Source organism: Podarcis pityusensis, assembly GCF_964106645.2.
Source record: "Podarcis pityusensis genome assembly, chromosome: 10".
Lineage (NCBI taxonomy): Eukaryota > Metazoa > Chordata > Lepidosauria > Squamata > Lacertidae > Podarcis > Podarcis pityusensis.
This window is the reverse complement of record NC_138035.1, coordinates 56,340,259-56,365,214: the sequence shown is the minus strand read 5'-3', so window position 1 is coordinate 56,365,214 and position 24,956 is coordinate 56,340,259. Positions and strand designations below refer to the sequence as shown.

Here is a 24,956-nt window from a genome sequence, read left to right as displayed (position 1 = left end):
CAACAGCAAATGTGCAGGAATAGAGTGGTACCTGCAGACAAAATCAAGTAGTGCACCTGGTCTTTTTCATGCCAAATGAAGAAAAGGTTTTTAAACAGCGTTTTGGGCTTATCCATAAAAAATTCTCTTGATTTCTGCTATTACAGTGGTACCTTGGGTAACAAACGCTTCGGGTTACAAACGCTTCAGGTTACAGACTCCACTAACCCAGAAGTAGCATCTCGGGTTAAGAACTTTACCTCAGGATGAGAACAGAAATTGCCCGCCGGCGTCACGGTGGCAGCAGAAGGCCCCATTAGCTAAAGTGGTACCTCAGGTTAAGAACAGTTTCAGGTTAAGAATGGACCTCCGGAAGAATTAAGTACTTAACCCGAGATACCACTGTATTGTTATTATTTTATATTTATGTTTATACCCACTTTTTCCTCCCCTGACAAAGACTCAAGGCAGCTTTAATGGCAGTATGCTATAATGAAGAAATCACAAGGATGGTCTAGGAAATATTCAGGCATGAAAGAAGAAAGATTTGTCTGTGATAAACAACCACAGAACAACAGGTGCAAAGTCATATACATAACTGATGAACTACTAGGACAACTTTTGGTATATTTCCAGATCTATCATGCCATGTGCTGCTTCAGGCATTTTCAGTATAAAAGTGGGATGTAAATAATGACAGTGCATGGGTCCTTGGTTTACGAACTTAATCCGTTCCGGAAGTCTGTTCTTAAACCAAGGCACACTTTCCCACAGTGGCAGGGGACTCAATTTACAAATGGAACACACTCAACAGGAAGAGAGACATGTTCTTATTCCAAGGCAAAGATCACAAACCAAAACACCTACTTCTGGGTTTGCAGCGTTCTTAATCCTAGTCGTTCATAAACTGAGCTGTTCTTAAACCAAGGTACCACTGTATTCCTGTTATTCTTATATTGAAATACATGGCCCACTGAGGGACAGTATAAGCTTTGAAACACTAATACTTAGCAACAATTGCCTGGACTCCATGGAGCGAAGACGTGAGAGACAAGAACTGGTATAAAAGATCTAAAGTATTTTAACTATTACAACATTCAGCAGTTGAACACAATCAAGTTTTCTGCTGTGGGTGTGTAACTCTTTAGAGTCCAGAGCGGGTAGATAAGCAAATGGCCCCTGTATCCTAACATGGGCATCTCCACCCTCGCTTGAAGCCCCAGGAATAGGCTGGTGTGCAGCTTTATTGCCAGCTCACTGTGAAGATGTACTGAGGAGTCACTTGCTAACTGTTCAACATTAGTTACAGGTAGGTAGCTGTGTTGGTCTGCTGTAGTCGAAACAAAATAAAAAAAATTCCTTCCAGTAGCACCTTAGAGACCAACCAAGTTAGTCATTGGTATGAGCTTTCGGGTGCAAGTGCACTTCTTCAGATACACAGTCTCTAATGTGCTACTGGAAGGAATTTTTTTATTTTGTTTCGTGTTCAGCATTAGGCAGTGTAACCTCAGCAGGTCCTAAGAAGATCAAGTCAAGTCGTCCTTTTCCCTGCACACACACACCTCGTGCTGGAAGCAATGGGGGGTGCGACGCACTTCATGCCAGAGTGCCTCAGAAGTAGCCAAGGTATTTTACCTGACTGCCAGCTCTAAAGCTATGGCAGAAATAGCAAGGAGCACTGAGTGGCCTAAGTAGGCACTTTAGTGGGCATGGTGAGCACTTAAGTGGGCTAAATAGGCACTTAAGTGGGCATGGTGGGCACTTAAGTGGGCTAAGTGGGGAATTAACTGGGGACTTAAGTTGGCTAAGTGAGAACTTAGCCAACTTAAAGCAGCGCCTGGAAGCCCCGGAAGTCATGTCAGAGGCCTCGCAAAGGCCTCAGAGGTCATGCTTCACGAGGACCGAAACACTACATCTTTTAACAGCAATTGGCAATGCTCAAAGGCAGGGAAGGGAGAGAAAACACTGCATTCATGCTCTACAGTGAAATGGCTTTTTAGTGTGTAAAGGTAAAGGGACCCCTGACCATTAGTTCCAGTCGTGGACGACTCTGGGGTTGCGGCGCTCATCTCGCTTTATTGGCCGAGGGAGCCGGTGTACAGCTTCCGGGTCATGTGGCCAGCATGACTAAGCTGCTTCCGGCAATCCAGAACAGCGCACGGAAACGCTGTTTACCTTCCCACTGGAGCGGTACCTATTTATCTACTTGCACTTTGACGTGCTTTCGAACTGCTAGGTTGGCAGGAGCAGGGACCGAGCAACGGGAGCTCACTCGGTTACGCGGATTCGAACCGCTGACCTTCTGATCAGCAAGTCCTAGGCTCTGTGGTTTAACCCACAGCGCCACCCAGCGGCGTAGCGTGGGTTGTCAGCACCCGGGGCAAGGCAAGTAATTTGCGCCCCCTAACCCCTAACCTGCCGCCGCTGCCAGCTTCTTCTTGCTGCTGCCTGGGCTGGTGTGGTTCTCTCCCGCGCTCAGCGCTGCGCTGGGCGGCCGCTGCACTGTCCCTCCCCCAGATAGTCCCTCGCTCTCTCTCCGCACCGCACGCCTGGCACCCACCCCCTCCACAGTGGGCGGCGACCCAGCGGCTCGGATCGGATTCGCACAGCCAGCACTGCAGTGAGAGAGAGTGAGTGAGCCAGGTAGGGGCAGAGAGCTGCGAGTGCGAGCGCGCCCCCCCAGATGTTGCGCCCGGTGCGGCCGGCCCCCCCTGCACCCCCCACGCTACGCCACTGGCGCCACCCGTGTCCCTTTTAGTGTGTAGGTGTCACCATATCCCTAGCCTTGAGCTGTGGCCTGGAGGCTGACTCTGAGAACAGGTCACCAGAAGGCTGTGCTCTGCAGTCTACAAAGGAACAGGGTATACTATATCAGATACAGGCACAACTTCCAAATTAGCAATGAAACTACAGGTAATACCATCATCTGTGCTTTTATGAGATATTATAGTTTTTTATGTCACTGTAACTAAGCACAATATTTGATCATATTAATGCTTTGCCGCTAATTTGGAGATTCAGCTGGGAAGACTACTAGCCCTGCCTTTTTATAATATAAATGATCTCCAGTAAATGGCTCGTTGCATCTGAATTAGCCATTATCAGTACAGGGGAAGGGAATACATACATTTAAGTGGTATTGGAAATGATACCTCTAGACATCAGCCCAATGCAATCTACAGAGGGAAACACAAGTATTTCAGAAGCTCAAAATTTTGCTGCATTGCTTCTTAAAATATAAATTGGTTTGTTTGGTTGGTTTGCTTTGACTTTAAACAAATAATATTTGACAGTGCCACAAAAAAATCACAACACATAATATTTCAAGGGTGTAAAACACTATGTTTCTGCCAGTAGGTGGCAATAAATATCTACACCACATATAATAGCAATTCAGATTCTCAACTAAAACCTTTAAAGGCATTGTCAGGAGGCAAATAAAATTAACATTTCACTCCTTGAAATAAATAATCAGATTCATGCTCATTCCTTACTTCCCACTCAAGCTCTTTGAAGAAGAATCGGTTTTCTTGGGTTAATTTTCCAAAATGACATGCTTATATATATATATATATATATATACACACACATATTTAAATTCAACCCAACCCCCCCCCCAAAGAAACCCAAAGAGATCCACTCAGTTGTCTCATTTATACAGCAAAGTTAAAACTGAGGCATTGGTTAGACTATAATTTACCTTTTTTTAATATACAGTGGTACCTCGGGTTAAGAACTTAATTCGTTCCAGAGGTCTGTTCTTAACCTGAAACTGTTCTTAACCTGAGGTACCACTTTAGCTAAAGCTAATGGGGCCTCCCGCTGCCACCGCACCGCCAGAGTACAATTTCTGTTCTTATCCTGAAGCAAAGTTCTTAACCTGAGGTACTATTTCTGGGTTAGCGGAGTCTGTAACCTGAAGCGTCTGTAACCCGAGGTACCACTGTACCACAAAATACCGTATTTTTCGCTCTATAAGACGCACCAGAACACAAGACGCACCTAGTTTTTGGAGGAGGAAAACAGGGAAAAAAATATTCTGAATTACAGAAGCCAGAACAGCAAGAGGGATCGCTGCGCAGCGAAAGCAGCAATCCCTCTTGCTGTTCTGGCTTCTGGGATAGCTGCGCAGCTTGCATTCACTCCATAAGACGCACACACATTTCCCCTTACTTTTTAGGAGGGAAAAAGTGAGTCTTATAGAGCAAAAAATACGGTAGTTAAAAATGTCATTCAGATCAGGCAAGTTTTGAAAGCATTTTGACTTTTTATGGCTCTTTACTTGTGGCTCTGTAGCTTTTGGGCTACATGACAGCTCCTTAACCATAGCTGAGGAGGAGGTCCAGGGTCAGACATAATGCTAAGCTATGGTTAATATTAAGTATAAACCACCTACAAATTTTGATTAACCATCAACCTTAAGCTACTGGACTGGGTTTACACAAAATGCAAAGCTATGGTTTAGTTTCATAAACCATGGTTTAGCATTACATGTGAACCAGGCCAATATGAGTTTATAGCAGATTACACCTCCTTAGAAGGATGTACCAAGACAGCACCCAGGTTGATATGGTTGACTTAATTAGTATTTATTTTATTTAGCTAGATTTTTACCCTGCTTTTTAAATACAAGAGATTAAAAAACAGCTACAAAACAGTAAAACATATCCAGTAAAAAATAGATGGCATAGCAAAACACTCAGAAGAGACACAGAGACATCAAAAACATCAACAGGTTGCATTCAAGTCAGCAACAAAATATCATTTGGAATAAAGGTTCTATAGCTGCCTTTTGAAAAGCTAACAGCACAGCAGTAAAATCACTAGGGTTTCCGTAATCTAGATGCCACTACGAAGTGGGCAGCTTTGAAAGTATGGGTTAGCTGGTCAAGTGCCAACCTATTTCTGCCATCTGTCCTCAACCTCCTGGCAGATAAGGAAAACTTTCTGGAAGCCAACCTGATCCACGCTTTCAAATACAGTCATACCTTGGAAGTCAAATGGAATCTGTTCCGGAAGTCCGTTCGATTTCTAAAACATTTGGAAACCAAGGCGTAGCTTCCGATTGGCTGCAGGAGCTGAGTTGGTCATTTGGGTTCCAAAGAACGTTCACAAACCAGAACACTCAATTCCAGGTTTGCGGCATTCAGGAGTCAAAACGTTTGACTCACAAAGTGTTCGACTTCTGAGGTACGACTGTACATCTCTTTCTTTTCAGGCTCAGAGCTGGACAGCTTCACACCTAAGAAAAGCAGAGGGGACGTTGGGAGAAAAGCGAAAGGCATGGCATGGCAGCAATGTGCGGCCTCAATGTGCTCGTTCACCCCACCCTTCAATCCCATGCTCTGCACATAAGTATATACAAAGGTAGTCTGAATTCCCTTTTCTGGGGCTCTATCTACCTTTCCCATTTTTTAAAAAAAAAGAGAATTTCTGCTTTTCTGCAAATATCAGCATTCCCATGTGGATGTGCCATTTTGACTCCATAAACAACAGCATTCACCACATGAAGAGTGGAAACAGAGGTTGGTGGTAATATTATGATTATTTCAATTCATAATTCCAGGTCAGGTTAACAACACTACGGTGAGCACAGCTAATATGTTAAATATGGAGAATTTTTTAAAAAGCTGTGCATTAACAAGTGAAAACATCACCTTGTACAGAATAACAAAACTATTATAAAAGCTACAAATTTTGCTAAGGCTTAACACAAACATCTTGTCTCCGTCACTTCCCACTCTGTGGAGTCAAAATATATACCGTCATGTGATAGACAACAATCCCATGACTGCAATCATGGAGCAGGAATTCTAACACCTCCCCCCCCCAAACCCCGAGACAATGAGCCCAGCCACCTTTTATTTGCAGTTGCATAAGCACTACACTACAGCATGGCCATAAACATGTACCTTCAACCACTGAAATACACACCCAATATGTAGCAATGGAGATTTATGTTACTGCTTTATGAAAGAACACTGTGTTTTATGAATGGACTCTGTATTTTTGGAATTACCTAAGAGCCACCAATAGGGAGCTCTAGAATCTGACAGCTAACCAATTGGGTACTACCAAACAGCGACCCCTATTGCTGAAAGCAGGTAATCAGCGGGAAACGCTTCAGCTCAGCCTTTCCACTGTTGACTAAACATCTGCTGTGCACATAATGGAGAAAGCTCATAAATTGTATCCCTTCTTTCGTCCTGGCCAACTCTATTACGCTGGTGTAAACCCTGGTGCACCAGGAGCCCAGAATAACAGCAAATAAAATCTGCTCTTATGTCAGCGACTGATAAGACTTGTCAACCTGTTATTCCAAAGTCTTTCTAGATTATAAAGCTCCAAAATACAGGCCAAAAGAGAGCAGGTCTGGGAAGAGCAAGCCATACAGTGGGCACCACCAGTGAAAAGGCCCTGCTCCGTGTAGCTCCTGCCTTGTCATTTGATAGGGTGCCCACTTGCCCTCCTTCTTGACATGGAATGCTCTCTATTGGAGTCTCCAGGTCCAATATAAAGACCATAAGAAGGGAGAGCAGGGACCTTGAAGTTCCCAACAGCTGTTAATCAAGCAAGCAAGCAAGCAAGCACACAGGTCACCTTTGTCACAGGACCCCTGTGTCCTGGCCAGGCCTGCACCCAATCTTGTTTGTGTACACTCTTGTTTGTTCTCAGTAACAAAAATCATATTATCAACATATACAAGGAGAAAAGTTTTCCCCCTTCATTTGCAAGGAATCATACAAAACAAAGTGGCACTAATAAAAGTTCCAGGGTGGCAACAGAAAGCAAACTAAAAATGCTTTTGCAGTTCATCAGAACTATCCAGCAATATCAAGTTATAGGAAAACTGGTGCTATTAACAGTAACCGTAGTTGGTTAATTGATTTGGCAATTTTCATGCACATAAGTTCTGATGCTAATTCCCGCCCCCCCCCCGCCCCCCAGAATTAAATGATAACTCATCAGAGGCAGCTACACTTGCAAATGGAAACAAAATATCTATGATAGGAAGAGGAGCAGGTTTGCTCAAGTGTGTTGCAGGTAAAAATACTGTTTGTAATGAAGTGAGAGCAGTAGCTGCTCGAATAAACAAATAAGAAAGTTTTGAGAATTTACATGCAAGATTAAAATTCATTTTAATGACCTGTCAGGTGATTAACTCATCTGTCAGGAGAGCTATGAGATTCAGGTGAGGGTCATATGGCTTGTCAATCCCAGCAGGTATATAACAGGAAGGCCGATGGCCTGCCCAGGCCATAGCCGTCATCATCCTTGGCTTCACTCAATTTTGTTTATAACACTCTTCCATTTTCTTCTAGTTGTGAGGGTGGGGAGGGGCCTCACAATTGGAGTAGCCTAGGGCCTCTCTTCATCTAAATCCAGCCCTACTCCTGAGTCTCACAGGGTTGCCACAGAAAGACTGTAGCCGGTTAAGGGAGCCATGGCCTCAAAAACGTTGAGAACCTCAGCTATAGCAAAACGTACTACATCACTTTTCCCACTAGATGTCATAGTAATGTAGCTGTAGAAATGTTATCTTAAGAAGCTAGGCTGATTTTCATGGGTAACGCTAAAAACAGGATTGCAGGTGTGCAACTTCAAGTCCAAGACCGAGCAATAAGTGAAGGAGATGCTTAATGTTTCTCCTGCCTTCACCTTCCCTTGCGATCTCACTGCTTTCCCTACTGTGGATTTTTATGTGTCAGTATCAAGAGCATTACCTACAGTGAGGACTTTCATTAATAATTTGGTGTAATAATTTGGCTCCTACACATTGTGGAACTATCAAAACTGATTTTTTTTTTCTGATTCTCATAGCACACTAGGAAGTATTGGGTTGAAATTAAATAAAGAAGGGACATCTACGAATGGGGCAGCTCATATTTATATTTTGAACTGGTGCCTGGTCCCTCCTTCTTTCCCACTACACATAGTGTATGAACACATCATTTTCAAAAATCCAGCCAAATCGTAAGTATGATCCCAAGATGCTTCTGATATATATAATCCATGAGCAAAACAATGACCAAAAGGCAAGCAAGGTTCAAAGCAGCATAAAATGGCAAAAGCAGCCAGATGAAAGCATGTTTGAACCATTATAATGTGGCCATTCTGGGCGATTGATTCAGGAGAGTTAAACAGACACATTTTTGCACGGACGCTATATTTACGCTACTTATCTGCACATGTAGTCCAAACAGGAACAGAGGCAGCCCTGTACTCACCTTCACCTCAGAGTAAGCCTTGTGTAAAAGTTCTGCATTGCTTAAGCTTCATTTAAGCTCCACATTAAGATCTTAAGTAGAGATAATACTTTGGCCACCTCATGAGAAGAGAAGACTCTCTGGAAAAGACCCAGAGGTTGGGAAAGATTGAGGGCACAAGGAGAAGGGGACAACAGAGGACGAGATGGTTGGACAGTGTTCTCGAAGCTACCAACATGAGTCTGACCAAACTACAGGAGGCAGTGGAAGACAGAAGTGCCTGGCGTGCTCTGGTCCATGGGGTCACGAAGAGTCGGACATGAATGAACAACTAAACAACAACAAAAGTGATATATAAATCACTTTAAGCTGTGTCAAAATTCACCATTATAATAATGTTGTCAACCTAAATCTACATGCTTCTTGATGGCTCTCTGTGTGTGTTCAGAGCAAAGTCATCACAGGTAAGTTCAAAAAGGAGACCCCAGGTGACAGATGAGGTCTTCTATATCAATTCTGGACTTCCCATTAGGTCCATTGCTGTCTTTGCTCTCAAGGCACTGAAGGGAGAGAAGTGGGGATCAAGGGCTTGGTTCAATGTGTAATTGAGAGGGCTTGGGTGAGACACTCATGAGCCTCAACATGTCAGGCCGCCTTGGGACTTTTGTGGGTTCTTCCAGATCTTTAGTTGTAGTGGGGGTTTTCTATGGACGGACAAGACTCTTCCTCAGCCGAGGTCTGCCTGGGATCCTGATAAATGCTCCCCAAAGCGCTCGAGATTAATCAGAATCAGAAGAATCTTTATTTGCATCAGCCACTAGCCATAGCAATAAAATGTACTGAAGATAGAGGTAAAAAAACTTAACTATAGAAAATACATTTTGGGGGTTTACATCGATAATAAAATAATAGATCTTATTCTAATTGCCCCCGGTTAAAAACCTTGCAGTTTTTGCTGTCACCTTGTTATGTACTGAGTTGAATAGGATCCAGAATGCAGCAGTCTGACTGGTCCACAGGAGCCACCCAATCCAGCTCCAGGTGGAAGTGAATCCGCAACCTGATTGGCCTACAGGAGAATCCCGGAATTAGCCAATCACGTGGGGTCCACTGTGTAAATAATGTATATAAAGCAGACATTCTAGGGGAACTTTCATTCCTCCTCACCACTATGAGCTGAATAAAGGTAAAGGTACCCCTGCCCATATGGGCCAGTCGTGTCCGACTCTAGGGTTGTGCGCTCATCTCACTTAAGAGGCCGGGAGCCAGCGCTGTACGAAGACACTTCTGGGTCACGTGGCCAGCGTGATGAAGCTGCTCTGGCGAGCCAGCACCAGCGCAGCACACGGAAACGCCGTTTTACCTTCCCACTAGAAAGCGGTCCCTATTTATCTACTTGCACTTAGGGGTGCTTTTGAACTGCTAGGTGGGCAGGAGCTGGGACCGAAAGACGGGAACTCACCCCGCCACAGGGATTTGAACCGCCGACCATACGATCGGCAAGTCCTAGGCACTGAGGTTTTACCCACAGCGCCACCCGCATCCACGAGCTGAATAAAGAGCATGAAATCCACTCTCGACTCCGAGTATATTTCACTGGCGACGAGGATGGGATCCTGCTGAGCTGACCGTCACACACAGCACCGCCACCTGTCGCACCGCTGCCTCGCAAGGCTTCAGCAGTACGCAGCAGTACAGTGGTACCTCGGGTTAAGTACTTAATTCGTTCCGGAGGTCCGTTCTTAACCTGAAACTGTTCTTAACCTGAGCACGATTTCTGTTCTCATCCTGAAGCAAAGTTCTTAACCCGAGGTACTATTTCTGGGTTAGCGGAGTCTGTAACCTGAAGCATCTGTAACCTGAAGCGTATGTAACCCGAGGTACCACCATAAAAGAAAGTCCCAAACAGGACAAAGGCTCCCAGGATAGCGACCTGTTGGATGCTGCACACTGAAAACGCAGCCAGTGGAGGCTAGCAATACAAACGCAGCGTAGGAGTGGGCACAGCATAGCTGTCAACCTTTCGCTTTTCTTCCGAGGAATCCTATTCGGAATAAGGGAATTTCCCCTACCCCACCCATCTTCCCCCCCTCCACCCCTTTCCCCCCTCCCCCTAATGTCTCAACAAATGAAACAGATTTGTAAAACTGTTACATGGAAAAAATACGACAGACATTACACATACTTCTGTAAAACAAGAAAATCTTTAATAAAAAAAAAATACTCAAAAAGGGGAAACGTTGACAGCTATGGGGCACAGTTGTGTGAAACAAAGCACATGAAATAAAGCCACAGAGAGTTTTTGTCTCGAGCCACGCGTGCAGTCCTCCTCATTTAACCCCGGGGCAAACCAAGGCTTCGCACGCAACGCACGTGGCAACCCAGCCACGCGCACTTAAGAGCGGCTGAGAGGAAGAGAACCCGAGGAACTTCCAAGGGCAGCCGCGCATGCGCCACTTTAAAAGGAAGAGACCTCGCTGGCGGAAAGCCTTTCTCTCCGAGCGCATGCGTAGCTCCGCCCTGAGGAAAAAGCCGTTGCCTTGGCTGCGAGCCGCGCTTTCCTCGCTCCGCCCACCGTCGCGGTTCTGAGGCGGCGGTTGGCGGCTCGCGCGGACGGCCTTCTCCTCCCATCCCAATCCCCAGTTTAGCCAATGGGCCGTTGAATGTCTGTCAGGGGCCGCTTTCGTTTCCCGGCGAGAGGGAGTCCAGTCGGCCGGCGGCTGCGCCCCCCGAGAGCCCCGCCGCCGCCGCCCCGCTTCCCTTCCCCCAGCCTCCGCCGACAGGGATGAAGCGGCTGAAGGGGATCTTGAGGCTCAAGAAGAGGCGGGCGGCGGAGCAGCAGCCGTCGGCGGCGGCGTCTAGCGAAGCGGTCGGCGAGGTTGCCGTGTCCGCCTGCGCCTCGTGCCTCGCCAGCGATGGCGCCTACGTGGTGCGGAAGAAAGAGTTGGGCCAGCTGCACCGGGCAGCGGCCGAAGGGAGCCTGGGCGACGTGCAGCGGCTCGTGCAGAGGCACGACATCAACGAACCGGATAAGGACTCCAGGTGATGAGGGAGAGCCGCGGAAAAGGCGCCCCCCCCCCCCGAATCTGAGCCGGAGGAGGATTCTTGGCATTTTATTATCATTATTGTTGTTGTTTCGGGAATATAGCGCCTCCTCCTCCTCCTCCTCCTACACGATTTGGCTCTCAACTTGGTCTGCTGCTGCTTCCTTTGAAGATACAGTGGTACCTCGGGTTACATACGCTTCAGGTTACATATACTTCAGGTTACAGACTCCGCTAATCCAGAAATAGTACCTCGGGTTAAGAACTTTGCTTCAGGATGAGAACAGAAATTGTGCTCCTGCGGCAGCGGGAGGCCCCATTAGCTAAAGTGCTTCAGCTTAACAGTTTCAGGTTAAGAATGGACCTCCGGAACGAATTAAGTACTTAACCCGAGGTACCACTGTACAGTCACTCCACTGTATCTTCACAGTAGCCCTGTGAGGTAGTCCAAGTCGAGAGTGAGTGAGTGAGTGAGTGACAGTACCCCAAAGCAAGGAATTCAGTCCCCTCCTTGGTCGGTGCCTGGCCCTGAACCCACTGCATTCTCATCCTGAATGCCGCAGATTGCTTTTTCAATGGTTCAAAGATCCATAATAGTAATAATAATAATTTATTATTTGTACCCCGCCCATCTGGCTGGGTTTCCCCAGACACTCTGGGCAGCTTCCAACAAAAACCAAAAATACACTAAAATGTCACACATTAAAAACTTCCCTGAACAGGGCTGCCTTTGGATGTCTTCTGAATGTCAGGTAGTTATTTATCTCTTTGACATCTGATGGGAGAGCGTTCCACAGAGCGGGTGCCACTACCAAGAAGGCCCTCTGCCTGGTTCCCTGTAGCTTTGCTTCTCACAGTGAGGGAACCGCCAGAAGGCCTTCGGCGCTGGACCTCAGCATCCGGGCAGAACGATGGGGGTGGAGATGCTCCTTCGGGTATACTGGGCCAAGGCTGTTTAGGGCTTTAAAGGTCAACACCAACACTTTAAATTGTGCTCGGAAATGTACTGGAGCCAGCTCCTAGGGGTTGAGGTCCCTTTGCCCCCCCTAAAATATTTGAGGGGGCCAGTCCTCGTCTCCCCAATACTTTATTCAAGTTGGCACCAATTGAAGGAATGCCAGGTGATATAAGCAACAGTCACTGTATCTTCACAGTAGTCCTATGAGGTAGGCCAAGTCAAGAGAGAGAGTGAGTGATAGTACCTCCTAAGCAAGGAATTCAGTCCCCTCCTTGGTTGGTGCCTGGCCCTGAACCCTCTGCATCCTCATCCTGGACACCGGAGCACTTTTTTAGTGGTTCAAAGATCCGTAGGAGCCAACTCCTAAGGGCTGACGTCACTTTGCCCCCCCCATAAAATATTCGAGGGGGCCAGCCCCAAGTTGCTGGGCATGGCTATTCAAGTGATGTGTGTGCACCATGTCTTGTTGACTGATTATGCGGGGTGGGGCTTACCTGTTGTCGTCCAATATTTTATTCAAGTTGGCACCCCTGGAAGGAGGGCAGGGTGATATACGCAGCAGTCCCTCCGCTGTATCTTCACAGTAGCCCTGTGAGGTAGGCTAAGTTGAGAAGGGGGGCAGTACCCCTAAGCAACGAATTCGGGCACCACCTTGGTCGGTTCCTGACCCTGAACCCACTGCATCCTGGACGCCGGAGCACTTTTTCAGTGGTTCACTTGTGTCCAAAGAGCCATAGGAGCCAACTCCTAGGGGCCAAGGTCCCTTCGAGCCATCCCAATAAAATATTTGAGAAGGCCACCCCCCAAGTTGAGGGGCATTGCCATTCAAATGTGTATGTGTGCTGCATCATGTGATCTGTTATGCGGGGCACAGCTTTCTTCCCCCCGCCGAAAATATTTTATTTAAGTTGGCACCCCTGCAAATATCACATAACGCCTTTGAATGCTTAAAATCTGGATTTAGGGTGGGTCGGGCAGTTCCCTCGCACAGGGTGCTGAACTGAGGGGGTGCAAAATTGAGAAGATTTGTGATTGGGAATATTTATTAGGGGGCACCAAATTTTGGGCTCACACAGGAGGCCATATTATGAAAGAGTACCAAAGTCTGCCCCTAACATTACATGAATAGGAGCATAGCTAAACTATGTGTCTTAAAAAGCAGCGGCTAAAGATGCTTCTGAGTAGGAAATAATTGGTCATTTGGATGATGTTTCCCTTACAGGGTAGAATGCAGGGATTGTGTAAAGCAGTCTTGGAGTCTTCAGCCCCTTCAGTACAGTGGTACCTCAGGTTACATACGCTTCAGGTTACATACGCTTCAGGTTACACATTCCGCTAACCCAGAAATAGTGCTTCAGGTTAAGAACTTTGCTTCAGGATGAGAACAGAAATCGTGCTCTGGCGACGCAGCGGCTGCAGGAGGCCCCATTAGCTAAAGTGGTGCTTCAGGTTAAGAACAGTTTCAGGTTAAGTACAGACCTCCAGAACGAATTAAGTACTTAACCCGAGGTACCACTGTACATTCCTTGGGGTTGTTCTTGCCTCACTATTTTCAGGCACCTGCTAACTTCTTGCAACTTTTTACTCAATAAAAAAATAATGTAAATAATGCACTAATATTGACCACGAGAAACAGTAGGTGTGGGGAGTCTTTATTAAGTTGTGACCATACTTGTCCCATGAAGTTTAATAACTGTGTCAATCAATAATCTCTCAGGCTTTACTTTTAGGGTTGTTGTGAGGGGGAAATGGGCAAAACCAAAAGTATAAGATAACAAATATTAAGTCAAATAACACATAGGAAAAACTCTTGCTGTTCTGAGTGATGTATTGATTGTACTCAATGGTATGCCTTCCAGAACACCTTTGCATCTTGCCTGTGCCGGTGGATATACAGATATTGTTGCTTTCTTGGTAGGCAACAAATGCCAACTAAATTTCCGTGATAATGAAGGGAAAACTCCATTAATGAAGGTATGTATGAAACAGTAATACAATACCACATTCTATAAATGCCATATCTAGTTGAAAATACCAGTTTACTACCACTTTTTTTGTTAATGACAACCATCAATAAGTTAATTATTATAAAGTTAAAGTTATTGCTTCATGTTTCATTAAAGTCCGACAGCATTAAATATTTGTTTGTATTAACATCATTTGTGGACCTAATTTCCTTTCTTTAATTGTTGCAGGCTGTACAATGCCAGCAGGAATTTTGTGCAATTTATCTGCTTGAGAACGGAGCAGACCCTAATATTGTGGATGCTCACAGTAATACTGCCCTCCACTTTGCTGCTGCTAATTCTGGTGTAGCTATTACAAAACATCTCCTTAAATATAATGCTGATATTGAAGCACAGAATGAGGTAAAGTAAAATTAGCTGACTACCATAAAATAATTTTTGCTTCTGAATGCTCTTTTGAATGTTAAAATAGTTTATTGAAGAAAAATAATTTTGCTTATGTTGTCAACTTGCATGCAACTTGTCTTTTGTGGCAAGAGAACATTGTAATGAGTAACTTTTGTATATTACCCACTCACCCCCAATCTACAAGTGCAACATGTACAATTTACCAAGAATTCATGTGAAACCATAGCATGCTGGTTCTGGGTTGAGTACTATAGTATTCAAATGATTCCCCTCTGTGGTAACAGGAAGGAGAAGAGAGAGACCTACTCAGAGTAATTAGGGAGTGGCACTGCCCTGTCCTGCCGTTGGTTACTGAAGTGGGAAGAGAGTAATTCAAAGAAGCCTGAAGCCATCCTATGTGCTTTTAGCACCTTGTATAGTACTAGTTTGGGTGCACAAAGCCCTAGAGGCCTTTCTTAAGGCAGTATTCTTCAATGAGACCTGTGATTATAGTGTGGCATATAAATTTTAATTATAATATAATATAATATAACATAGCTGGGAACCTTATATTATATTATATTATATTATATTATATTATATTATATTATATTATATTATATGGTTCCCAGCTGTGTTGGTCTTCAATTTCGGTCATCCCTAGACAGCTTAGCAAGCTGTTGGGAATGGTGGGAGTTGTAGTTCAACAATATCTGAGAACTCTGGATTGAAGAACACTGTCTAAAGGAGCTCCCCTCACCTTCAGACTTGTTCTCCCACCTTACTTTGTGCAAGCTCTGTTGGAGGCAGACAACTTTGGTCCACACACAAATTCCTCAAGTTCTATGGAAAACAGTAAATACGTGTGTATTGCAAATTTTGTCTGCTAATTCAGTTTTATGCTTACAGGATGGGAATACTCCTCTAATTGTTGCTGTCACAGAAAACAATCGAGAAACTGTAGAGTTTCTTTTGGAAGAAGGAGCTTCTGTAAATGCCACAGATAACTCAGGAAGGTACAGTCTGATTCATTTATCTGATCTAAAGACTTAAGGACTATTTCTAAAGAAAACTGTTGTAGTTTCTGTCCTAGGAACTGTAATATATGAAGAGGCTATGGGTTGTATGCAAGAAAGTAATTGCACTTGCAGAACTACTTCTACTCTTGCAACAAAAGTTCTCCCACCATGTGCCCTGTAGACCCCCCCTGCAATCTGCTTTGTAGGTTCCTCCAACCTTTTGGAGCGGATTTGAGGTAGGGTCTGTTCTTAATAATCACCAGCTCTTCATGTTTTTATTCTTGCAGTAGAATTTCACAACCTTTAACTAGTATGCTAATGTGGACAAAGGCTGCTGTAGTGAATAAACTTTGAGTCTCATTCTGAAATGTTGCTTTGCTGGTGTAACGATATAGTAGCCTAATCTTGACCAAAAAAAGAGAGTATCTGTATAGACCTTCCTTCCTGTGCTGCCCACCCTTTCATGTTCCTGCTTTCTTCTTGACTCTCATTTCCATGCTTCCTACTCCGTCCTTTTTGGCAACCTGGTTTACACCTCCATTTATACCTTCACCCCAGTCTTGTAATGTGCTCTATGTGGGGCTTCCCTTGTGCCTGATTCGGAAGCTGCATTTAGTGCAGAATGGTGCAGCACAGTTGCTGACAGGAGTGAGACCTTGTCAGTATATAACACCTGTGCTCAGATTCACACTGGTTGCTGATTTGTTCAAGCCATTACTATTAGTATATAAAGCCCTTAAGAACTTGGGACCAATTCACCTGCAAGATCGCCTTACCTCATGTATGCCCACTTGACCAGTTTGATTGGTGGAATCAGCACTAATACAGGTGCCACATAATACACGTTCCACATTTGTAAGAAATCAGTCTTTTGGTGTGGCAGCACCTGCACGTTGGAACTCCCTGCCTATTAGTATCGGGCAGGAGCCTTCAGAGTGCCCACCCCGAAACACCAGATTCTGTGAGTATGCCCTGACTACTAGTAGCAGGGATTCCACTAGTGGTAGCTTACACCTGTGCTGGATTTAGATAGGCACAGTTGAGAGTTCTGCAACACTGGTCCCACTCACTACTGGCAGAGTTTAACAAAGATGGGTGGAGGGATGCCTTGCCTTATCTACATTATTTCCAGTGTAGCAGAACTTGGTTTGTATTCTGTTAACCAGCAGTGGGTAGAAGATCTAAGTTAAATTCATCAATAAAATTCAGCCGTTCTTGCCCTTTCTGTTTCAGAACTCCACTGTTGACTGCTGCTTCTGAAAAAAACCGTGATTTAACAAACATTCTTCTTCGACATGGCTCAGATGTTTTTCATAGAGATGGAAGTGGATGGTCAACAAAGGATTATGCTCTGAATAGCGGAGATCCCATGTAAGCTTTTATTTCTAACATTTAAGATTATTCATTGACCATAAAATAAATAGGTTGAATTTTTTCAGTCATTGCTGGAATGAAAATATCTATTTATTTAGCTACTTGTGTGTGTGTGTGTGTGTGCGCGCGCACACACACACACACACACACACAAATAAATAAATGGATCAACTGTTATGTGAGAGTGGATCGTTAGAAAGTCAAAGACCCTTTCAAAAGTTAGAGTTTTACTCCTTGAGTTGATGTAAAACTGTTCTTCTGGTTTGAGGTATGTTCTTATTCTCTTCATGAAGAATCAATTGTTTGTATTGTCATGATTTGTAAAAATTATCTCACTTCTACCCCTTAGTCTTCTACAATATGTATCTGAATTTTCTAACTACAAAAATAAAGAACAGAGCTCTGGAGATCAAAAAGTCTTAACTTTATTGAGCAGCCCAGAAAAACCTGGATATTCTGGCATGTTGGGCGCACCAGCTACAAACAAAGAAGGTACGATTTTATATACTAAAAAATTTATATACTAAAACAAGAGAATCTCTCCTTGTTCCGAAATGGAATTTATTCAACTGAAGTGATCAGGCAAACTGAAGCTACCCTTTCTATGTTTCAAGTACCCAACTGGCAACTAATAATAATCACAAAATGATGAGAGTTGGAAGGGAATTTGAAGGTCAGTTAGTTTAAACCCTTGTTCATTTCAGAGTAGCCACATTCCTCACGGCTTCTGTGTGCCTTCTCCTAGGGTTTGTTCGAGTTTTCATCCTGAAACAAGCCTGTACAGTATGTTAATATAGTGCAGAATGAGTGTGTGTGCGTCTAAGGATTTCTTAAAGTTTATGGCACCTGAAGAATTCAGGCTTTAGGCTACTGAGTTACACTGTAGCTATATGCAAACTTAGTTAAATGTATGCCATATTTGAGGGGCTAGAATAGAACAGCTTCTATAATATTGCAGTTACTTTGTGTTGTTGGCTGCTTAGTAAAAAATATCGCATTTAAGCATTTAAGTTTATACACACACTTTATAGAAGTAATTAATAAGTATTTGTCCTCTTAAACCCTCATTGTAATCCTGAACTTAATCATAATATCTCCCCCAATGGGGAAAGGGGGGTGGGACTTGGGAAGGGGGGGTCATTTTGGGGAGAAGCAAATTCCATGACAAGGTACAAGAATCAAAACAGCAGTACACTAGGATTACTTTTTTGTTCTTCGTGGGGTGTCTGCTTATTAAAATAAAAAGAAGTTCAGTATCTTGCAAGGAAGATTCACTCTTTGATCCGCAGACTTAGTGTGTGTGTGTATTTACAGAGCTAGGCCCTGATACGAAAAATGATTGCCACAATGCTGCTTTGAAACATTATGTACCTACCTTCATGTGAGACATCATGCTGCAGCTAGTGCAACACATCCTGCCTATTCACTTATTTAATGGGTTAAAAGGAAAGATGAGTTACAAGGTCACTTCTAGCTCTGTCATTCTGTGTGGAGGGTATTGCTTGCAAGTTCAGTAGCTTTGGTTGCATGATGGATTCAGTTGCATTTTCTGGTGTACAGAGAAGTCTGAGGCTTAAGTCTACCCCCCCTGCCACTGAAAGCTTTAAGGTAGTGGTGAAACTTCAACTAACCAAAACATATGATACCATGCCATATTCATATTGCCTAAATAAAACATTGCTAAGGATGTGGCCCTTAGCAGTTGTAACTTCCCAGCATTTTGGAGCTTAAGTGACCATGGAAATCCCTAAACATAGCATGTTAAACTGAAAGGGGTGATTTTTTTTTGGGGGGGGGGACATCAAAACTTTGCTTCAGCCAGCATTTCATCTCATATCTTTGTGCTGTCACTTCTGCAGTAGAAACCTAAGAGTCTTGGTTATTGACTTCTAGTAATATTGTAAATTGCTTCAGGATCCCTCATGGGAAGTGATTCATATATTAAATAATGATGATGATAGTAATAATAACGTCTCTGAATGCACTGTGGAATGAGAGATGGCAGCTTAATTTCTGGCTGCATATCGAGCTTGCCAGCAGCATTCAATTTGAACAACAGCCCTGGGTTCTCAATAATGGTATCAAAACAGCCAAATGAACAGTGCTCATAGAAAGTAGCTATAAGCTGGTGGAATCTAGGTTGGATACGTATTTTTTTAACCATAATTATCATAGTATAAACCAGGGGTAGGGAATCTTTTCGGGTCCAAGGGTTGCGTTTTCTAATGTCTAAGCTCCCAGGGGCTGCATATCAGCCATGGTCAGGACTAACATAAAAAAGTGGATGAGTCCCCTGGCACACTCTTATACATATGCAAATTGCTGCATATTCACAAGTAACATGTTCATAACACTCATTCAATAATGCCCACAGCCCTTATACACAGAGAGAGAGATGCACATACACATTTAGACTTACTGTCAACACCCTCTTTACAGTTAGTTAATCTTTCCCTCTTCATCTGTAATCTCAACAAGGATCCTCACACCCTTGCACAGTAATTGGACTTAAAAACGCTGTTTCGTTGGAGGCATTGAGATACTTCCCCGCCCCCATCAAGCCTAATTAAATGCTGCATGGGATGAATATTTGATGGCATTGCAGTACATGTGGAGGGTTACGTTTTTCCTTCTCGGCTCTCCTTTTGCTGCACATCTTCCCCTCCTTCCTCAGCAGTTGGGTTTATTTTTAAAAAAAACCTTCTGTTGCTCCTAATGGAACGAGCTCAATTGTTATGCAGGGGGCTGTTGGGGGACAGACGTTTGTTTCTGCATCCTACTGTCCAGGGATCCTTTACATTTACCTTTTTTACATATATGTGTGTGTGTGTATGCCTCATGTGCCCCTTAATCCTGTTTTAACTGTTTAGTTTGGTGTTTTCCAACTGTTAAAATTACATTTTCATTTCTTAGGAAACACTGATACAATGTAAGTCTTTCCTTCAACATTGTCACTTTTTTTAAAGGAATGATCAGGAAGCTTCCTGCCTGTATATATAACAAAAGTGAATACTAAAGTGTCTCTTCTTAATTGATGTTTATAAATTGCTCTAGAGTAAGTTTGTAGCATGAGAGAATTTATTTCGGTTGTTGTAACATACCGAAATGCTGGAAGGGTCAGGAGGATTAGCTAGGCCCACCCGCTTTGTATCCTGAGAAGCTGCAATCCTATATAGTACTCATTTAACTGGAAGTGAGCCACATTTATCTCAGCTGGACTTATACTGCTATCTTAGAAGTGCCTCCTGAGAAATAAGACAAGAATGTTAGCATATTCTTCTCAATACATTAATCTATGTAATCTACCAAAATATGTAAGGAGAAAAAAACGTGCTTTCACACTTGTTAAGACCAGCTCCAGATTCGCAGGCAAATAATGCTAAATGGAATGGAAAACTTTCATGCCCTGTATTGGTAGCCAGTCTACTTGGGGGGGGGGGGGGGGAGGATCATATCTATTAATGTGGTGATCAGGTGCTGTATTCCCAAGCAGAGAACTAAATGTATCAGTTACACCTTTCCAAACTACATTTTTTATCTCTAGTTGTGTCTTTGATCTTTTATGAGAAGTGGGGAAATCCAAATATCTGAGTGGGGGAGAGAGTTGGATGATTTGCCTTTCTTGAACTTGAATTGGTGGTTTGTTTTTCATTGCAGCATACTCATTACATTGAATAACTTGTTAGTTTATATGTGTATTTCTGTTTCTATATTTGTAATTGTTTTATGAATTCACTGTTTTTATCTATTCCTTCCATGCCTTGGCCTAAATAGATAGACAAGTGCACCTGACACTCAGTCAAACAGCAGGAGATTCAGGGAAAGGTATAACAGTCTCCAAGGGTCAAATATGTAATGATTCATTTAGATTTAGATTTTTAATTCAGATTCCCTGCTTTGGTTTGTGCTTACTGCTTTTAGAAAATCCGTAGTATCTAGTTCAATTGTAGCAAGCTGATGTGGAAATAACGGCCAAACTAGATGATGGGTTTGTGTGTGTCAGGATTGAGAAATATGACAACCAAGGATGGATGCTTAAATCCTCTCCCCCTCCCATAGTTGTCGTCCCCCCCCCCCATTCTTTTCTTCCTGGGGAAGAAGTTGCTATAAGCATCAGTTTTATCTTTCATGGACTTGGGTCTGATCAACATCCCCATATCTGCAATTTGTTTTAAAATGCAGAAATGTGAAATGCAATTTCTCATTTTACCTATCATCTAATTTAGCCCTTGGTATATTGTTCTCTTCAAGAGTGAATGATTTAGAAGCTATTGCTGCTGTTCTGTACTACTTGGATCCACTGTACGCTAGAGCTCCCATTGTGCACATGATGGGATTGTCTAAGCTTCACAGAGAATGTTCCTCAGGCAGTGAGGAACTTCTCATCCATAGGGTAATGGCCTTGCTTAACTAGCGCTCACAGTGTTACATGTCAGCAGAGGTAATTTGGATGAGTGAATTGTATCTTTGGTCTCTGAAAGTTGTTTCTCCGTGCACTATCCAGTGTTAGGATGTGGGCTGTTTCTTCTGTGTAGCTTCTCATTCCTTTTCAGCCTGTTATAGGAAGTGACATTCTTCAATCTCCTTGATTTATCTATTGAGAGAGGGGAGAGAATTTCCAGAGTTCTCATGCATGATGAACAGGCTCAGTAGCTTTCTTTGCAGAGAGCTGGAAATTTAGGAAAAGTACTTTGCATTTCCTACCCACCCCCTGCCCCTGAAACAAGTAATTTTGGAAGACAATAGGGCTGACAATGGTAGAACTTTCATAAACAAGAACTTTTTGAGCTTTGGATAACTCTTGCGGAAAGCTCTGATTTCTTTTCCCTCAGAATTTCCCCAAAAGGCTCAGAAAGACCCAGCCATTTGGAATTGAGATAGTGTGAGTGCTCAAAATTACTCCCAACATGGAAGGTGGCTTGTGTGCTTGTTTTATTGATTGATTTTTTAAAGAAAATTCTTACCTGCCTTTCAACAAGGCCCCAAATACACATCGAGGCATCTGTGAATGTGAAACTTTCTTGTACTTTGGCTTTAAAGACAACTTCACAATTAAAATAAAGATATGCCTATGGAGCCATTTTTTTTACATTGATGCAATCAGAAAGCCATGACTTGAAAAGGAGTTGTGTTTACATAGGTCCTTCTATTTATGCACACTTGTAGCCATGTATATCGTTGATTATGGATTTGTATGCTAAATGGTCGTGCATTTCCACCATTCCCAATACCATAGGGAGTGATAAGCTTTACAATGGGGGAATCTTAGATGCATGCTTGCTGTTTTTTATTTAGCTAGTGAACATGTACAGAAGTGCACAAGGCAGTTATTTTCAGATTTTTAAATATAATTTATCTTTGTACCTTGATATCTTTAGAGATTTGTACAGTTTAAAACATTTTAACTGAAATTGTTCCTTAAAGTTTATTCATTGTCTTGATTTTTATGTTTTTATTGTGCATGCTTTTTAAACAGTTATTGATGACCATTCCTTTGGAGATTCATTCAGGTAAGATTTTATATTTGCTTTAGATAAAATTAGTTCTACAAAACTGGATTTTTATTCTGATTTTTAAATGTTCATTTCAGAGATTCTGGAAAAGCAGATAATGACAGCTGGATTTCTTCAGAAGAAGAAGATTTTAGTCCTAAGGTATGTTATAACTTGCAGAAGTCAGTTGAACCATCCTGTTAGACTTGGGTCCACCATCTGCTATTGGTACTACACCATACCTCAACCAGGGTGATCAGTGTTTTTTGTTCGCCTGTGAGTTTTCCCCTGTTTGCAAACTCTAACTCCAGCGATGTACATATTTTAAGTACACTTAATTAATATATTGATTATTAAACCCCAGATTGATTGTTCTTATTGTTTATGTAGAGAATTATGCAGAAATTATGGTTTAAATAGGCTGGCTTTTTGCCATAATAAACACATTGGTTGATTGATTGATCCATTGATTGATTGATAACTCCAGTGATGGGTCATTATGTAAAAGTCTTGGAGCTTTCTTCACCCACTGCTGAGAAAGAAACAACATAATGTGGCCTTGTTAAAAATAGAATATGTGAAGTGTTGCTTCAGCTAAATCTTAACATGCTTAAATTTTGTTTCCAGAAACCAGAGAAACCAAGTTTGGCTCAGATAATGAATCTTTCCCAGCAAATCAAGAAAAATGGTAAGTTGCCTGTAAAACAGGTTTCTTATAACTTGCTTGAGCAATTTTTAAAAATAATTATTTCTCCTGTGTTTAATTTTGTGTGTGTGTTTGTATTTTGATGTAGTAGATGAGAAAAGTAGCATTATCAGAGCAGAACCTATAGCCATTTCACAACAGAATAAATCAGATTCTGAAGCTGAAGATCTGAGAAAGTCCCTTCCTAAGCCTTTGTTCCAAGTTCAATCCTTTCCTCATCCTGTTCTGTCCTCACCCGGCTCCTTTTCAAAGTGTTCCCAGATGACTCCCAAACTGGACCCTAAGCAGGTAAAAAAATTAATTTACAAGTTTCAATCTATCATATGTTTATCATCTGTATTTTTATACCCACTTATGTTTGTATAAAGACAATGAAAATAATCAGTCATCAAAAGAAAATATAAAAGCAGTATCCATTAATTCCCCAAAGCAAGCATTGAATGAGCCAAATGATTCTTCAATCATTGAAGAGGAAGAATGTGAGGAGGAGGAGGAGGAGGATGACGAAGAAGATGAAGAAGAAGAAGAGGAGGAGGAGGAGGAAGAGGAAGAAGACATGGAAGAGGAGGAAGAAGAGGAAGGAGAGGAGGAGGATGAAGAGGGGATAAAGGCAGAAATGGAAGATAACTTCAGTGAAGAGAAGGAGAATAATTTTAGTGAAGAAAACATAGAAGAAAGTTTGGGCAAGATAGAAAATGTGAAAGGGGAATATTTTCAAAAACCAGAAGGAAGAAAATCTATTGCATCCAGTGAGCTTAAGCAGGAGGAAAATGCTTCTAATAGTAATAGTGAAATAGATTTACAAAGCGAAGGACTGAAAGAATCTGTTGGCGTCCCTGGGTCTTTTATTGATGGGCAACATGAGCGTTCAGATGAAAATAGAGCTATTAGCAGTATAAATAATGAACTGTCCAATTGTTCATTTGAAAAAGAAAAAAGTTCTAAATATGAAGACCAATTCCAAGAAAATGAGAAAAACACCGATATTTCACATGAGAGCCCCCAAAAAGTTTTCCCCTCATCTGAGATTTTTGAAGCAACCAAAGATTGTACAAAAGATTCATTTTCATCTCCCTCAAACAGTTGCCATGATAACGGGGTAGATTCAAACATGGGTGATGACATTGAAAACGTTGATGATCCTGAGTCTGAGACAGAACTTGAAAAACACAAATCTAGAAAACAGAATTCCAAGGATGCTGATCTTTTGGATAATCAAGATATTGGAGAAGAGCAGTACATGGATTCAGAAGAACTGGAAGAAGCAGTATGTGAACCACTAGTTCAGAAAAGTGAGAATATTGAGGAAGAAAATCTAAAAGCTTTTCAACCTAGTGCCAAAGTAAGTAAATATAAAATGATGGAAAAAATCATGTAGTAAAGCAAAAAATGAAAGGTAAAGATGAACTTCAGCGAAGGAATCTGCATTGTGAATTAAAGGTAAAATCTATAGTTTCATATTAGCCACCCTGTCATTTTTTGTATAACTGCCATTGGATTACTGCAGGGATAGTCAGCATGGCTAACAGCTAGGGGTGAAGGGAGCTGTAGTCCTAAACAGATTTAAGATGGCTCATTGGCTACCTCTGAACTAGTATAATGCATTTTATAAATGACTGCCCTTAAAAATTACTTGGGAACTGCAGTTGGTTCAGAACATAGTAGTGTAATGGTTAGTGCTAGCTTTATTGTATTTCATCAATGCTACAAAATCTGCATAGGCTACCTTTGCATAGGCTATCTGCATAGGGACTAGGATACAAGAAGGACAGCTATGAGCATGCACAGTCTTTAAGAACTTCTTCATAAATCCGTCTTAGGGT

The 24,956-nt window shown here is 42.6% G+C and overlaps 1 protein-coding gene across 10 annotated transcripts in view; it reads left to right on the top strand.

Annotated features, from left to right (window-relative positions):
• Positions 1-10,748: 10,748 nt before the first annotated feature.
• ANKRD26 (ankyrin repeat domain containing 26) overlaps positions 10,749-24,956 on the top strand; it is a 62,118-nt gene continuing 47,910 nt past the window's right edge. For 3 of the 10 annotated variants that reach the window (XR_013991145.1, XR_013991146.1, XM_081023393.1), the window contains exons 1-11: positions 10,751-11,228; positions 14,048-14,162; positions 14,384-14,557; positions 15,452-15,558; positions 16,795-16,932; positions 17,285-17,427; positions 20,710-20,760; positions 22,412-22,445; positions 22,526-22,589; positions 23,055-23,115; positions 23,222-23,421. Coding sequence is in view for 8 of the 10 variants with exons in the window: in XM_081023393.1 (XP_080879519.1) it covers positions 10,972-11,228; positions 14,048-14,162; positions 14,384-14,557; positions 15,452-15,558; positions 16,795-16,932; positions 17,285-17,427; positions 20,710-20,760; positions 22,412-22,445; positions 22,526-22,589; positions 23,055-23,115; positions 23,222-23,421 (1,344 nt within the window). In the remaining 2 variants the exon portion in view is untranslated. Of the gene's footprint in view, positions 11,229-14,047; positions 14,163-14,383; positions 14,558-15,451; positions 15,559-16,794; positions 16,933-17,284; positions 17,428-20,709; positions 20,761-22,411; positions 22,446-22,525; positions 22,590-23,054; positions 23,116-23,221; positions 23,422-23,501; positions 24,476-24,956 lie in introns of all 10 variants that reach the window. The other 7 variants (XM_081023397.1, XM_081023398.1, XM_081023394.1 and 4 more) reach the window with 6 other exon arrangements.